This window comes from Budorcas taxicolor, chromosome 1 (genome assembly GCF_023091745.1).
Source record: "Budorcas taxicolor isolate Tak-1 chromosome 1, Takin1.1, whole genome shotgun sequence".
NCBI classification, from domain to species: Eukaryota; Metazoa; Chordata; class Mammalia; order Artiodactyla; family Bovidae; genus Budorcas; species Budorcas taxicolor.
Window position 1 is genome coordinate 14,168,061 of NC_068910.1, and position 17,443 is coordinate 14,185,503.

At 44.1% G+C, this 17,443-nt stretch overlaps 1 protein-coding gene across 1 annotated transcript in view; it reads left to right on the plus strand.

Annotated features, from left to right (window-relative positions):
* CACNA2D3 (calcium voltage-gated channel auxiliary subunit alpha2delta 3) overlaps window positions 1-17,443 on the plus strand; it is an 877,155-nt gene that overhangs the window by 487,866 nt on the left and 371,846 nt on the right. Inside the window, exons 10-11 of the mRNA XM_052639295.1 lie at window positions 3,522-3,611; window positions 12,002-12,115. Of these exons, the coding sequence (XP_052495255.1) occupies window positions 3,522-3,611; window positions 12,002-12,115 (204 nt within the window). The remainder of the gene's footprint in view (window positions 1-3,521; window positions 3,612-12,001; window positions 12,116-17,443) is intronic.

The window sequence follows — 17,443 nt, forward strand, 5'->3', positions numbered from 1 at the left end:
AATCATACATACCCGCTGGCCTTAGAGTTTCCTCTGACTCACCATCAGGCGATGGCTTGGTAAGGAGGAAGGACTAGTCTAGCTCTTGTGTCTCCAGGTTAGTGTTGTCCAGCACAACTTTAGGCAATGATGGAGATATTATTTAACCTTCACAGTCCAGTCCAATGACCACTAGCCACATTGGGCTGTCGAGAACTTGAAATGTGGCTTGTGTGATCAAGGAACTGAGTTTTTAATTTTAGGTAATTTTAATTAAATTTAATATTAATAGCTACATGTAGCTCATGACTACTGTAAAGGGCAGAGCAGCTCTTAGTGGAAGTCACATCACAGGGGATAGTTCCCTGGAAGGCAGGACCCCCTGTCCCCACTTCGGAGGAGGGTTGGACTGAGAGTTAAATGCAGAGGCTGGTTGACCAGGATGATGAAGCTGAGTTGTTTAGGTTGTGGAGTAGGAGGAAAGGGGGTTTGAATGTGAGAGAGAGGACCGGGAAGAAAAAACAAAGAGAGAGTCCTTCATCTATGACATCACTTAGAAACCTTTAACATGAAGAAATATTTTTTCTATTTCGTGTGTGAGCTCAGCTTCTATCAGGAAGAAACAAAATCACAATTGACCTTGTTATAATAGCAAATGGAGGGGAATTCTGTGACATGTTATTGCATTTTGCTCTTAAGTGTCCAACAATAAAAGCAGCCATTGCCTAAAACATCATTCTGCACGTGACATGCAGCTACACATGGATTAAAAGAAAAATTGCTATATTATAAAAAAAAGTCCTGTGTAAACTTGTGTGACTGAGCACAGCTAAGTGCAGTTGACAGAAATGACATCAGATAAATAGAATGAACTTGTCGAGGCAGAGCCCAGCCCTGTGCTGTGAACCTGGGTCTGGTTAAAGAACACACTCTGCACAGTCGGCGTGATCGGCCTGCCATTCTGCTTTGTGTCCTGTAAGATGTGTTGGGTCCACGTTGGGGTGACACTTACCAAGCCGAAGCCTTCCTGGCAGTCACCACTCACTCACAAGTCATGTTTCCAAGGGTGGAGTTTCTTGGAGAAGGCAGGCTGATTTGCTCTGACTACTTGCCTACCCACCGTGGGACCCATGAGCTTCTTAGATTCAGTCAACTTTCTGGGTTTATCCCACTGAGTGCTCATAGAGGCTATGCCATGAGTTTGGCCTCCTGCTGCCAAGTCAAGAGTGGCAAGAATAGAGAAGCAGGAAACTTGGTTCCTGGCTGTGTAGTTTGCCTAGTTCCCTGACCCTCAGCATGCCCCTTGATAATTACTTGTAGACTCAGTTGAGTGCAGAAACGAAGAGCAGGCATACTGGAGACACACTGGCCAGGTCTAAGTCAAGTTCATAGCCACACACACACACACACGCACATGCACACACACACACACACACACACACACACTAAACAGCAGTGGGTGTGTAGTGGAAAGGAGAGAATTAGAGCAGCTGAAACTGGCCTGGATAGAACCTGGGCTGGGCAGCTTGGAGGTATGTGAGTTTAGGTGCAATACTGGACCTCAGTCTTACTCTCTGCAGAGTGGAATGATGGAAATTCACAGGGTTGTTATGTGGACACAGTTGGCTGGTGTTTTTGTTCAGAACCTAACATTGAGCAGGCTTCCAGAACCGAGGTTGCTCTGGTGAGCATCAGAGTGTGGTTGCTGTGAGGGAGGGGTGGCCCAGGGAAAAGGTCTTGTGGGTGGTACGCGTATCTCCAGGATGATTTACCAGCTTCACATCTAGCCTTGATTCATGTTTGGCTTGGATGACATTAAAGCTGATTGCCCTAAGGATCCCACTCAAGCTTTCCAGTCCAGTTTGCCAGCAAATGTGCAGCCCATCCTGATGACCAGAAGCTCCAGGCAGAACAGCATCTTAGAACTATAAGTCCTATCCTAGGATCAGTGTCTGTGATGCTTTGATCACTTTCAGAGTCCCAAGGCAGACACATTATGAGTGGGCGTCACCATTGGTTTCTGATGGCATACTTGGAGTACTGTTGGGTCACAGGCACAGTAGGAGAAATGAAACCACTCCTAGGCCAGGAAGTCACTAGCAGGCCTTTTCCCCTCTTGTCCCTCTCCCTCCTAGTGTCTTTAGTGACTTCTCCAGCTATTTCCCCAGCAGACAAGGGTTGGATGCCTTTGGGAACAGAATAATTCATTTCAGTAGAAAACAAATGGTTTTGGATTGGGTCAGTTGGAAAGTGTTGCCAAGCGCTGTGCTGCTGTGAACATGGGCTTTGGGCCAGTGACCATCATGTACATTCCCCTGTACCTGGGCATAGGCCTGGACTCACTCCTATCTCTTTTTGGAAAGCAGAGATGTTTGGGTTTCACAGTCAGTTTCTTTTTCCCCTTTATTTTCCAGCTGATGCTGGGCTTCTGCGGAATTGACATAGTGGAAAGGCCTGGGGCTGCTCGTGAAGAGCCTCCTTCCCATCTGCCTGTTCCTCGGAGCCCTCTGTATTTGTTGCCTGGATCTGCCTCCCATAGGCACGGGTCTCATGTTGTGATCCAGTCTCTAGCCTCACTCTTTGGCTCTTTGGGGAATTCCCTGGTGGCTCAGCTGGTAAAGAATCTGCCTGCAATGCGGGAGACCTGGGTTTGATCCCTGGGTTGGGAAGATCCCCTGGAGAAGGGAACAGTTACCAGTATTACCAGTTACCAATACTCCAGTATTCTGGCCTGGAGAATTCCATGGGGTCTCAAAGAGTCGGACACAACTGAACGACTTTCATTTTCACTTTTGGCTCTTTGGAGGTGGTTTTTGAGCACCAATTGTATGTGTCAGAAATGTGGTAAATGTGGAAAACAAAAGACCATCAGATGTGCCGTCTTAGAAACATCACAGTCTTGAGTGGGGACAGAATCGAATGAGGTGATTATACACCTGGAGTGCTAAGTGCACGGTGGATCTGAGCCTGGTATGGCAGCCTGGGCTTGCAAGGAAGCACTCCAGGCTCTCAGGGGTGGGTGTTCTAGGAAGGCTTCCTAGGACAAGAAGGGCTGAGTCCCTCTAAACGGACACACCCTGAGAAGATAAGAGAGAAGTAGATAAGGGGAAGGCAGAAGACGGATGGAGAGTGTGCTCCCAGTGGAGGGGGAGCATGTATGGAGTCTAAAAAAATGATTGAGTGGAAAAATAGGGGAAGGGAGGGGTAGAGGGAGCTCATAGCACTCCCTGGAAGAGTGGAGAGTCACAGGAGATGAAACTGGAGAGGGAGGCAGACATTTTCAACAAACTATAAACTTTTCACCAAAATCTTAACTTTCTTTCCCCTAACATGTAATCAAAGCTTAAAAAAAAAATACATATGGAAGGTAAATTTTATACTAAGTTCTTATGTTTTAAGTTTGGAAGGCAAAAACTGAATTACGGCCATTGGGGCCTGAGAATGAATCATGGGTTTTGCCTCGGCATGTGCTTGTTCATTCAGGGTTGGTATTTCATATAACAGGACAGATGCTAATGGATTTTTTTGCTTTGTTGTTTCAGCACTTCAGGGAGCATCTGGACAAACTTTTTGCCAAAGGAATTGGAATGCTGGATATAGCTCTGAATGAAGCCTTCAACATTCTCAGTGATGTAAGCTCCTCTTTGATTTGCCTTTCTCTCTTCTAAGAGAATAGACGGGATTTTCGTGGGCCAACATTATTGTTAGCCAGGCAGGGGATAAGAGGGTGAGGCTGGGGAACCAGGTCCAGTTTGGGAGGCCATCCCAGCCCCCTCCTGGGCAGAGTCGATGGTACAGTCTGATCAGCGGACTCACCTGCCACCATCATTGACTCCGGGGCCATCAGTGTCTCAATACTAGAGCACCATCGACCACAGATTTCTTTCCCTCTGAGAAACTCTCAATTTCTTCATGGAGTGGATTCCTTATTGTGAGTCACACTGAATCCCTGCCTGTGGTAATATTCAGAGGAAGAAGGGCTTCTCTGTGTGCTGTGTTCAGGGAGTGTTAGAGGCGCTACCTATCCCAGCCTTCCTCTTGCCCCCTGGAGGCTTCAGGAAGTCCTGCAAAAGCAAACCCCACTGTACCTACTATTTCTTCTGCTTTGCTGAACAGAGAATTTCAAATATTAATAGCACCTGTTAACATCTTGTGAAATACGTTGTGGAATTTTGGGCTGGTGATTCTGCCCCTTGAATGCAATTGTGTCAAGCTAAAGCATCATGTGACTTCTGTGTCCTTTTTACTCTGGGAGGGCAGTAGGAAAATAAATGACTGTCTTTATTAATGCAGATTCTCCATTATTTATTTAACTGCTATAGGCTGCATGCTTTTTAAATGTCAGGCACTGGGAATAGTACACCAGTGAACAGAACAGATTAAGTATTTGCCTTAATGGGTGTCACATCCTAGTGAAAAAGTCTGCAAATTATGTCCCAAGAGAAACATCAGCCTCCATCTTGTTTTTGTAAATAATGTCTTATTGGAGCACAGCCATGCCCACCTGACTATATATAGTCTAGGGCTGTTCTTGTACTACAGTGGCAGAGTTATTTTCAATAGATACCATATGGCCTGTAAAAACTAAAACAGTTACTATATGGCCCTTTACAGAAGAAGTTTGCTGACCCAGGTTCTAATGATGGGAGACATATGAAATGAGTAGTCTTACGGAGAACAATAATTCTACTGCTCCAAAATGATAAGGGCTTGTTCCTTTATACAATGAGGTCAAGAGTTCTCTGGCTACGGGAAGAGCTCTCTGGTTAAGTGATGTTGGAGTGCAGACCTGAATGGTATCTTGAGGAACAAGTTTTCAATAAGAGGAACAGCAAATGCAGAGGCCCTGAGGGAGGGCATATTTATGGTACAACAAGGTGACCAGCATGACAACAGCAAGCAGGAAAGAAAGAGTGTGCTAGGAAGTAAGGTCACAGAGCGGCATCATGTGGAGCCCAGTGGACCCAGTGAGGACTTTGGCTCTTCCTCTGTGTGGGATGGAAAGTCACGGAGTCTGAGCAGAGAATGACAGAGTCCAACTTGGATTTCAACAGCATCCACTGGCCGCTCATTGATAAAGATAGTAGCAGGAAGGCCATCATCTGAGTGACATGCAATGGTGGCTTTGGACCAAGGAGGTAGTGATTTAGATGTTAAGAAGCAGAAAAATAGAAGCTGCTCTAGGTATTTCAAACAGGAGGAGTTGAACTCAGGAAGTTGGCTGCACAGGGGATGGAAAAGCTGAGAAATCAAACAGAGAATGAACCGATCCATGGATTAACACCAGCAGGAGGCAGCTCCCCTCTGGGTCAGTAAGGACCACAGGAGGGAGGGCTGCCATCAGAGCCTCATCACTATGGCTGACCAGAGCAGAACAAAACCACTGAGGGGGCTGCCCAGCAGGAGCTGCAATGCTAGGGAGGGGCCTGTCCTGTGGAAGCTAGTGTGTTGGAGGCGATGCTGCCATTGCTGGAGAATGCCCAGGCCCCCAAAGCAGAGAGAAAAGGAGAAATGGCTTAGAAATACCTTGTCCTCTCCCTTGAGTCCTTCAGTATTCACCTGAAGACAAAACTTGTTAAAACTGTTGCCCAGTCTGGGAAATGTGATTTTCAGGAAAAATATGGGGTGGAGCTGAGAGCAAGCAAGCCCTGAATGGGGTGACAGCTATGTTGAAGTTCCAAAAGAGCTGGGAGAGCAACTGGTCATTCAGAGGCTTCTCCTCCAGGTAGCCCTGCAGGCCACCAGCCATCTGCTTCCAGGTGAGCATTCAGCTGGCGCTGTGTGGCTTGTTTTGGTGGTCAGTTATATCTGATTCCATAACTTGAGCTTCTACCACTAAGCTACAGTGGCTCTCAAGCCAAGGATAGGTCCTAATTCTATACTCTTATTTTAACCAACAGTATCTGCTGGCACATAGAAGGCTATTTACATCTCAGTCCTGAGTCAGTATTGTACATCAGTGCAGAGGAGAGGAAATAAGGAGGGAAGGTGTCATTTTAGCTTCTGTTATACAAACCGGAGGCCCTTCCTACTCACCTGGCTCCAGATAATTAGCATTTATGGACAACTCAGTGTTTGGGACAGCACATACCTATTAACGATGTATTAATAATTAATAAACATGACTGATCAGAGCCAAGGACCAAGCTACATCTTTAAATTCTACTTTGAACCTTGGGTAGCTTTTGACATAGCTCAGATAGTAAAGAATCTGCCTGCAGTGCAGGAGACCTGAGTTCATTCCCTGGCTAGGGAAGATCCCTTAGAGAAAGGAATGGCTATTGACTTCAGTATTCTTTCCTGGAGAATTCCGTGGAGAGAGGAGCCTGGCAGGCTACAGTCCCTGGGATTGCAGAGTCAGACACAGCTGAGTGACTAACACTTTGAACCCTGAATAGGCACCTTCGTAGGGCTTGGAGATGCTGATCTCCACAGCTTAGCAGGCTTTTTCTAGAGGGTGATATTGAAAGGACTTGCCACATTTGGGAAACTGGCTTTCTTTATTTCAAAAACCTGGTGTCTAGTGCAGGGGGAGGCTACTCTGAGATGGGGGGAGGGAGTCCCTTGCTTGGAAATGTACCTTGCAGATTTCTGTTTTTCTGCTATTTGACAGAGGTGGTGAAGGAGTAAAGAGTTAAGAGATGCTTCTTGTGTTGAAGTTTGTGGCTTCTGGAGTCAGGCAGGTTGGGTTGAGAAGCCTGACCCACTCAGAGCTTGCTGTGTGACCTTGCAAAAATTCTGCTTGGTTTTACCTTTATTTTCCTCATCTTTAAAATGAGGCTGGGAATAGACCCAACACTGATCACTTAATTTGTGAAGCCCAGTGCAAAATGACAATGTAGGTGCTTGTTCAAAAGTTAAGAATTTTAGGAAAGTGATACCAGAGTGTTCAACCAAGTGTGGGGCCCTGTATAGCTATGTACATCACATGTCATGAAGCCGGCCATGCTGGATAGGGGTTGAGGCTTCAGCATGAGGCAGTGGTGCCCAGCTCCCTCTCAGTCATGCTGGGTTGAGTGGGAAGCGCCATCACCGTGACCACAGAGACATTAGGCAGCCTCAACTTTTGCCAGGCTGCCTGAGGTTTCTAGAAGCAGCTCCTACCCTTAATGCTTTGGTCCTACTCCCTGCCCAAATCCTCAGGAACCTCTGATTCCCTTTATCCCCCTCTCTTCTTTTCCTTGCCCTGGAACTTTTTCCTCTCCCCATGCCTTTCACTTACCAGATTTGTTTTAAAACTCTCCTAAGCCAGTGATCCCTTGGAATGCCCAGTGGGATGCCGTCTGCTTCAAGGCTCCAACATGGGTGTTGTGGTCAAGGTGTGGGATGCCATCCTCCTTTTGGAGACTCACAATTCATTTGCTACTAGAGGCCTTAGCAGTTCTGCAGTGAACAGACCTTATAAAATATGTCTATACCAACACTCAAATTATTGACCCAGGAACTCTCTGCGTCATGTTATAACCTCAGGATAGAATTTGTAGAACTCACAGCTCCCCAGGCACACCTTCAGGCATAATATTTTTTTATCCTTTAAGAGGGTGTAGTATTTCCAACACCTCCAAGAACCAGAAAATCATCAATACATGGTGGGTTTTTTCCCTTGAATCCCAGTGAGAGAAGCATTTTTGAACCAGGGAAACCGTCCACATACCTGCTTGATCTACCTGTATCGGTAAAAGCCCTTTGAGGTCTGGCCAGTCAGAAAGTCTGAGGGGTCGAGTGTAAATTCCAGAAAGTAAGAAATGGAAGGAACAAAAATGTTTCAAAATGTCCCTGCCTGAGATTTGTTGACAGTTGGCACCATATTGAGTGCACATTTATCCCAGAGAGAGAAACATTTCCATCCCATTTCTTGCCATGGGGCTTTTAAATAGCCAAACACTTTGAAAAACACAGAGATGGTTAATCTCCCATGAAAATGAAGCTTTAGCTATTTTCCACTTCATCAATATGACCTTTAGTGATATAATTCTCTTCCTGTGTATTATGTCTGCTTTTGCAAGCCAGTATGAAATTAAAAGCTATTTCTTGAACGCACAAACACATATACGCACACTCTTTCTCTCTTAGACACACACAATTGAAATGCCAATTGTGGTTATGGCTTAGAATGGTTCAGAAGTTACTATAACTAAATGAAGTTAATTCTGTTTTGCATTTACCTGCATTTCAGTTTCAGTGTTTGCTCAGATGATTTAAAGGCTTGCAGTTGTTGTACAAATGGCTTTGAAAGGAGCATTCAAATAAACTTCTAAGACCCTTCTAGCTATTGATCTCTGCTGCATTCATTAGATTCTCTTAAGAAAACAGAGCCGGTTTGCTACAGTAGTTAGCATCTACCTTGTCATGTGACAACTGCAATTATCTTTTTGGCGATGAATACAATCTTTGCAGTGATTACCTTTTAAAAATTTTTCTTAGTCAATTAAATAAAATTCGGTGACATTTCAAAGACTGTTAATCACAACCAAATGCTCTAAATGTCAGGATGCATTGAAATTTTTGCTGCTAACTGATGAATCACTGAGCTAATTGTAGTTCATCATCAGGCCCTTGTCATTGTTATTATTATGGAAAACACTTTCATCACTCCCGCTATTCAATAAAAAAAAAGTTCTAGACAAATATGAAGAGAAGAGATATTACTCATCAAAGCATTTGAATTTAATTGCATTCTTCAAAATTCTCCCAACTGCAGATTGCTGCAGAAGAAAACCAGGGACTCAGCCATGAAAAGTAATGGATTTAAATAAACAGCTCGGGGCAGCCCCTTCTTCCAGTGTGCAGTATTCAGATATCTTCATTTCCCTCTCTTTCTTGCCTTTTGTTTGGGAGAGTTTTTCCTGGGTGTTTTCAAATGAGTTACATGAACAACAGTCTCGAGGTGTCCTGATTTTTTCCCTTCTGCAGCCTCTGTGGTCAAATGAATAGATCACTTGTATTCAGTGGCACATTACTGGGTTTATCCAGTGACATGAAGGTTGTGTTGAATTGCAGGCTCTCCAGAAAATCTCCAGAGCAACCTGTTGATAAGACAAGGCTGCAAGACTGTTTTTTCTTGTTGCGCTATGTGATAGAATCTTAGTAGCATCTCAGAGTGGAAAGGGCAAAGTCATTTATTGAGACTATTAAGTGGGTCCTCAGGGTGGAAGAGAGGGAAAACGCTTCATTAAGACAGAGTATAAATCCTAAGTTATAGTTTATGATTGGTGGATGCAGCAAGGGAAGATTTTGAGGTCAGAGGTTCAGAGAGTCTCAGGGTATAAATTGTCCTTTGATGCTTTCTGTTCAAGAGTTGATAGGTCTTTTAGGAAGTTCCTGGAATAAGCACTAAAGTTATTTGTAATTTTCACCTTCTTTAGCAAGAGTTTTCTAGAATAGTAAGTTATTGTCAGTGAAGACGGTAGAAAAGAAGTTATGTGAGAAGTTTTGTGGTCCAATGGTCTTAGTTCTCGGGTATTTTTACCTACTGATACTGTATCATGTGCCTTGTGTGTTTATTAATTTAAGGACACTGCCCAGTCAGAGTTGCAGGAGTGAGTGCCAGGGTCAGGACTAAAGTGAGCCACATTCTAAAGGCACCGAATTTAAGGAGCAGTCACTCTCAGGTTAGGGACCTTGGTGTCTGCCCTGTGACCCTGGAACGCTAGAAAGACTAGAACAAGGAAGAACAGGAGGAGGAAATGAGCACTGTGGGGCTCTCAGATTGAGGAGTGCCATCTCATTACTGGGAGGCCATAGGCCGAGTGCACTGAATCTGAGAATAGATTCTGGAGCTGGACTGCCTGGGTTCACATCTCAGCTATGGCAGATAGTTGCTGTGTGATTTTGGGCAAGTTAGCTAATCTCTGTGCCTGTGTTCCTCACTGGTCAAATGGGGATAATGATAGTACGTACCTCAGAGACTAGTAGAGATTAAGTAAGTTCATACTTGTAGCCCAGCATATAATGGCCATATAATCTGTGCTGTAACAACCTTATAAGCATGTTGTTCCCATCTTATAAATGAAGAAAAGGGTATTCTTTTGAAGTATTTATTTATTACTCATTTATTTTAAAATTTTGTTTGAGTGCACCTGGTCCTAGTTGCAGCATGTGGGATCTTTTAGGTATGGCATGTGGGATCTAGTTCTCTGAGCAGGGGTCAAACCCAGGCCCCATGCACTGAGTGTGTGGAGTCTTAGCCACTGGACCACTGAGCTAGTCCCTAGAAAAAATATTCTCAAAAGAGAATTTATGTTAGGTACCAGTTTGTGGTGCTGAAATAAGATTGAATATTTTCCACTATACTATGGTATTCCATCCGTGTTTTGAGTTGGTTTTACTTTGTCCTAATAGAACCATGAGGCCATTCGTTCCATCCATCCATCCATTCATCCAGTCTTCTCTAAAGTCACTGCAACTTCAAACTCCACATTAGAAATCTAAGTTCATCGAGACTGGGCATTACGCTTCAGTGTGAGTGCTCTGGTAGCTCTGGTTCATCAGTCAGCAGAGAGTCCAAGGGTGACCACTATCCTTCCCCCAAGTCATGGTTAGGAGGTAGGACATGCCTATACATTGTCACTCATGCCTGTGCACATGCTCTTTGCCCTCTCTGAAAGGCCCTTGCCCCAGATGCTCACCTCCTGGTATTATTCAAATATCACCACCTCATTAATGGCTTCCCAGACTATACTTTCTAAAGTTAGCCCTCTGCATTTCCTATCCCCCTACCTTTTTTTAAACTTTGCATCGCCATTATCAAACATAAAACATAATTTACTCCTTTACCTTGGTATCTCATCAAACAGAATATAAACTACATGAGGGAAAAGATTATTCTGTGTTTCATCCTCAGCACTGTGTGGGCACTTAGCAATAATTTTAAAATAAATGAAAACAACAACAACAACAACTTCGCAGTTTGTAGTGGTGGGAGTTTTCACTACTGAAGGTTAAAATCTTTTTGTGTGTTCCTCATTGGTATGTAACTGTAGGGTTTTTAAAGGACACTGCTCTGAATTTGTAGCATTCATTAAGGAGGTTCTTCACCCATGATTCAAGGGAAGGACACGAATCTCTGACAGCTGTCATATGGTTAGCCAAGCTACCACTCACAAAGGCTGGGCACTTTTGAAATTCTCTGTAAAACTGAAAGTTGAAGTACAGAATTGGTATCATAGTGGGCACAATCTTGGGATTTCAGCAAGCTGTACATACTAACATACATAATATATAATGTTGCTAAGTCGCTTCAGTCTTGTCTGACTCTGTGTGACCCCATAGACGGCAGCCCACCAGGCTCCGCCATCCCTGAGATTCTCCAGGCAAGAACACTGGAGTGGATTGCCATTTCCTTCTCCAATGCATGAAAGTGAAAAGTCAAAGTGAAGTCGCTCAGTTGTGTCCGACTCTTAGCGACCCCATGGACTGCAGCCTACCAGGCAAGAGTACTGGAGTGGGGTGCCATTGCCTTCTCCGAATATATAATGTTACATGCTAACAAATACATGTTTAAAACAAACCCTAAAAAGAGTGCTTACAGTATATTCTGAATTGGCATGCTCCTGACTTTATTCTCCATGTGTACAAAACCTCCTTGATTTTATTACTAACAATCTGTATCCATTAGACTCATTCAAACTAAATTCATTTAGATTTTGAAAGAGATGTTACTCATCACATATTCTGTTACCCATAATTGTGTTTCTAAAAGGTTGCTCTGCCAACTCCTTTGGGCTTATATTCTGAAGCACTATCCATGTTTGAAGGTAAGAGAGGTTAACTATTCTAGAATCTCACGCTTACCTTGTGTGTATTTTTAAGAAATCTCTTCTGTGGTCTGTTTCAGTTTCTCAGAGTAAATATGGAGATCCGTAAGTGGGCAGAGGCTTATCCTGTAGGTTCTTTCTGGTGGTGCAGAATGAACTCTCATTTTAAGAGGCTTCCTGAACCTAAGATCTCATGATTCCGAAGTCTCGTGGGTACACATAGCCCTCCGAGGTGTTTCTCAGTTTGTACTTATTTCTTTCCACAGTTCAACCACACTGGACAAGGAAGCATCTGCAGCCAGGCCATTATGCTCATCACTGATGGGGCAGTGGACACCTATGATACTATCTTTGCCAAGTACAATTGGCCGGACCGAAAGGTAAGTTGATGTTGATGGCATCATGGTGCCGTCGTCTGTGGAGGGTCCCTGTTGCATTATCACCTCCAGCCTGTCCGTGGATAAGTACCCCGTGTGGACTTCACCTCATGACCTATGGTTTCTCAGCCTTGTGTTTTCTGGTTGACCAAAACCAAATACTATGGCTTTCCTTGTTTTCAAAATGAAACTTTTTGGTAGCAAGAAGAAACCCAGGTGGAAGTGTTCAATATATTCAGTGAAAAGACTCACTGTGCGGTGTGCTTTGTCCATAATGGAGAGTGCTTCTCTTCGTTTATGTTTGCCTTGGAGCCAGAGCAGCGTGGTGAACCCAGCACCTCTAGAAGGGGGAAGGCAACCATGTGGCCCTGTGGCCGAGTCCTCTGTTTCCACGTCCCTGTAGTTCCTTCCTGTACCCTCATTGCCATCCAGAATCTCCTCTTCATCCCCCAGTGCCGTTCCTTACTCTTGTCAAAGCTTGTCTCTTCTCTATTCAAATTCTTTTTTATTTCCAAGTTAACATTTATTTATTTGATAAACCCATATGTTAGGGTGTCAGTGACAGATATCAATGTTTTTGGTGTCTTTTGAGTGCCTTAACCCAGAGGTTCTTCAAGCTGTTAGCCAGTTAGAATTCCCTATGGAGAGCTTTTAAATTATGGATCCTGTTGCACACTTACAGAATCAGAATTTCTGAGGATGTGGCCCAGGATTCCATGTTTTTATTAAGTACCTCAAGTAGACACCAGTCAGCAGATTGGTAGCTGGTGATCACTGTCTCAACTACATGGTGAGGTCTGAGCAAGAAATAGAGGTTCATCAGAGAGGGCGCTAGCCTGCAGGTATCACAAAGGCCCTTTCCTGTCCTTCGTGTCAGTGGCATTATTCTGACTCTCTCTGTAGGGGCATGAGACTGTTTAGACCAAGTCTGTTTCGCTTCTTCAACTTTGTATGTTTAATTTCTGGGAACTGAGCTAACCACACGCATGACAAAAAGAAACAGAAGACAAATGACAACTGTGCACTCAACTGTATCCAGAAAGCACGCGCGCTTGAGGCACTGCGAGCTGCCATTCCCTGTTCTTTTAGTCATTCTTGGTCCTCCCGTGTCTTTGGTAACATAATCGTCTCACTTCACCGAGCACGACTGGTGCTTTAAGATGCATATGTTTTGTAGAATGTGCTCCCCAAATGGATAACATCTCCTTCCCTTGTTGCTCAGCCTTAGAGACAGCCATTACTTCTGAAGCTGGAGGGAAAACTAGCTGTTCTGGGCTTGCTGAGAGTAGATGGGCCTCTGGCCTGGCACCTGCCTGAGGGATATCCAGGAATAAGTATGGCTGAATGCAGCTCTCACAACAAACATTGACTTTAGAGTTCAGTAGTTGAATAAGGTGGAAGTTCACTTTTGGAAAAGTGATTTTAAGTGAGATACTTCAGGTGATGATTTCTAGGGAAAGGTAGAGGACAGAGTTAATTCCTGACAAATGTACATGATCCAGAGGAGGGGGCATGCGGTTTACACTTGCACCCCCACAGCGCATAACGTTGCCGAGCACGTGGCCACTACCTCGTAATGCACAACCCTGAGGGGCTGAGTGACTGAGGAGCCTGGGGGCAGCGCTGCTAAAAGGTAAGGCTGCGGATGTGTTGCCATCAAATACGGTGTTCTCAGGTGCCATGACACCTCCCGCCATGTTGAAGGGTAGTTTACATTATTTGGGACCATCTTAAATAAAAGAATGAAGTAAATGGGCCTTTTAATAAGCAGCTCCATTAACAGCAAATGTATTAACATGTGAGATTTATATGCTGAATCACATGAATCCCTCTTGCTTGGTGATAAGTGATGGATAGCTGTAGCCCAGGAATATTGAAATTTAAACATCCTATCCTTACTTGCTGGGAGAGGCATAGGATGAAGGCTGCAAAATTGTAACTCTTCAGACAAAAAAGGAATTTCAACATATCTTTCCAAAGAAACAGTGTTGACTTCAGGCCAGATGCTTTCTCGGATTAATTAGAACCAGGGTCCTGCAAATTTCAGCCTTCCATGAAGCAGTTTGGTCTACTTACGAAGTGTTCTCAAGCAGAGGCAGACTTTCTTTCTGTAGCAAGAGGGCCTTTCTAATCTATGATTAGAAATTAATAGCAGGATCCCTCTCCTCCTGCTCCATTCTGGAGCATTCCATGACATTCATATGCATATGCATTCATCTTCTTGATGACTTCTCTGTGAAGGTGCAGGTAATTAATTTGTATAAAATGGCAATGTGCATTAGCACTGGGTTAAAGTGAGACACTGCAGCATGTCTAAGCGGTCATCCTTCTCTATTGTTCTGAACGTTAGGTATTTAGTAGAGGGTTGTGTTGTGCTGTTGTTTGCTATCTTCAAAATTATAGAAACAGGAAATGGTTCAGGAGAGAGTAAAATGATCTTAAGGCCTGATTCCTATAACCTGATTCCTGTAACATAGTGATTCTTAAACTTTGGTGAGAATCAGAATCATCTGGAGGGCTTGTTCCAACACAGATTGCTCACCCCCAGCTCCAGAGATTCTGATTCAGTTGGGCTGGTGGGGCCTGAGAACGTCTATTTCAAACAAGTTTGCAGGTGATGTGAATGGTACTGGTGGGCAAACCGCACTGGGGAACTAGTGCTGTAGAAGTAGCCCAAGGAATAGGGTTTGGTTACTCAGTGGGCTCTGCCACTTTTGCTTCCCTATGTTTACCTTTTGTTGTTCTTTAGTTAGTAAGTTGTGTCCAACTCTTTGTGATCCCATGGGACTGCAGCATGCCAGGGTCCTCAGTCCTTTCTTGCTTTTTCCCAGAGTTTGCTCAAATTCATGTCCATTGAGTCAGTGGTGTTATCCAGCCATCTCATCCCCTGTCGCCGCCTTCTCCTCCTGCCTTCAATCTTTCCCAGCATCATGGTATTTTCCAATGAGTCGGCTCTTTGCAAAGGTGACCGAAGTATTGGAGTTTCAGCCTCAGTCCTTCCAATGAATACTCAGGGTTGATTCCCTTGAAGATTGACTGGTTCAGTCTCCTTGCAGTCCACGGGGCTCTCAGAGAGTCTTCTTCATCCAGCACCATAATTCAGAAGCACCATTTCTCCAGTGCTCAGCTTTCTTTATGGTCCAACTCTCACATCTATACATGACTACTGGAAATTGACTCTCCAGACCTTTGTTGGCAAAGTGATGTCTCTGCTTTTTAATATAGTCTAGATTTGTCATAGCTCTCCTTCCAAGGAGCAGGCGTCTTTTAATTTCATGGCTGCAGTCACCACTTCAGTAACTTCAGAGTCTAAGAAAAGAAAATCTATTTACTGCTTTCACTTTTGCCCCCTTTATTTGCCATGAAGTTATGGGACTGGATGCCATGATCTTAGTTTTTGGATGTTAAGTTTTAAGCCAGTTTTTTCACTCTCCTCTTTCACCCTCATCAAGAGGCTCTTTAGTTCCTCTTCACTTTTTGCCATTATAGTGGTATCATCTGTATATCTGAATTTGTTGCTATTTCTCCTGGCAATCTTTATTAAAGCTTGTGATTCATCCAGCCACAAGCGTCTATTCCCTCAGTCAAATCCAGTGCACAGGTATGTGTTTCTTGGCTCATACTTGGTTTAAAAAATTGTCAGTTACTAATTATCATTTTAAAATTGGAGACAGAATAGTAATATTAATAATATTGAAGTTTTAGTTTCACTAAGATATATACATGGCACTTTGGAGTCAACATTCTCATATGGCAGAAACTGACTGGGATTGAAGGATGGCTGCCCCCTTAGATGGCAAACGTCTGGTTCTTTTGGCCCTGGTCTTCATCATGCTCCATTATTTCCTCCCAGCCCACTTCACTTTGCTTCACGTACCCATAGGTATAGAATTCTGGACCACTGCTCTGGATTAACACAGGCATGGTCTGGATTACCCAGCCTCTAGGTGTTTATTTCTTTCTCTTAGGTCTGCCATAAACTTTCCCTTCTCTTCTCTAGCCAGATGCCGTCTTGTCTTTACCTGAGTTTTACATGTCACACTCCCTCAGAACCATACAAGGGGTGTGTATGGCTTCAAATCCAACACTGTAATCACCTCTGGGGCTGGCTTTTCACCTTCGTTGGTTTGATAAGTCCTTGAGGAGAGGTTCTGGATCTCTGACCAGTCCCATCACCGTGCTCTATTCTGTCCTTGCTGAGAAGTGTGGCATTGAGTCCCTAGAGTAGTCTCATGATTCCTGCCCATTGGTGTTTATGCCCTGTCTGAGCGCCTCACCTAGAGTGTGGGTGGGACCTGTGACTTGTTTCTAAACAACAGAATATGGTAAAGGTTAGAGAATCTTGCAGATATAATCAAGGTCTCAAGCCAGCTGATTTTTAGCTAATTAAGAGGAATATTGTCAGGGGTGGGCCTAACTTTTTTGAAAACCCCTAAGAGAGAGACTGGATACTCCCTAAGGGCAGGAGACTCTCCTTGCTGATTTGATGAAGTAAACAGCTGTTTGGAGATTCTATGTGATAAAGAACTGGGGGCAGTCTACCTCCAGCCAACAGCCAGCAAAAACCTGGGCCCTCAGTGTTAGTCACAAGGAAATAAATCCTGTCAACAGTCTGGCTGAATTTGGAGGCAGATGCTCCCCCATTGGAGCCTCCAGATGAATACCTGGATTTCAGCCTTGTGAAATGATGAACAGAAGATTCAGCTAAGCCATCTGCAGACTTCAGACCCACAGAAACTGTAATATTACCAATGTTTGCTGTTTTAAGCCACTGCATGTGTCTCACTTATTATGCAGCAATAGAAAGCTATTTGAAGAAGCAAGGTGAAGGGAGAAAGGAAAGAAAATCATTTCATGGTAGCAATACTATGAAACATCCCCAAACTTAATGGTTTAAAATAGCAATCTATCATTCCTTTCAATTTTGTGGGTTAACTAGGTGGTGGTTCTGCTCCCCATGGTGTCAGGTGGGGTCACTGAGGAAGTTGTGTTCATTTGTGAGTGTGGTGGGGCTGCCTTGGTTCTCTTCTCCAAGGGCTTTCTCTCCACACTATGTCTGACCCTCCAGGAGACCCTGTGAGTCTTCTTTCTTCAGTACAGTAGCCTGGACTTGCTTATCGTATGGCAGTCAGATTCCAAGAAAGAAAAGCAAAAGGAAGTGGGATGCACTTGTGTTTGTCCTGTTTTAATGCTCAACCTAGATAGCATATTCAAAAGCAGAGACATTACTTGGCCAACAAAGGTCCGTCTAGTCAAGGCTATGGTTTTTCCAGTGGTCATGTATGGATGTGAGAGTTGGACCATAAAGAAAGCTGAGCACTGCAGAATTGA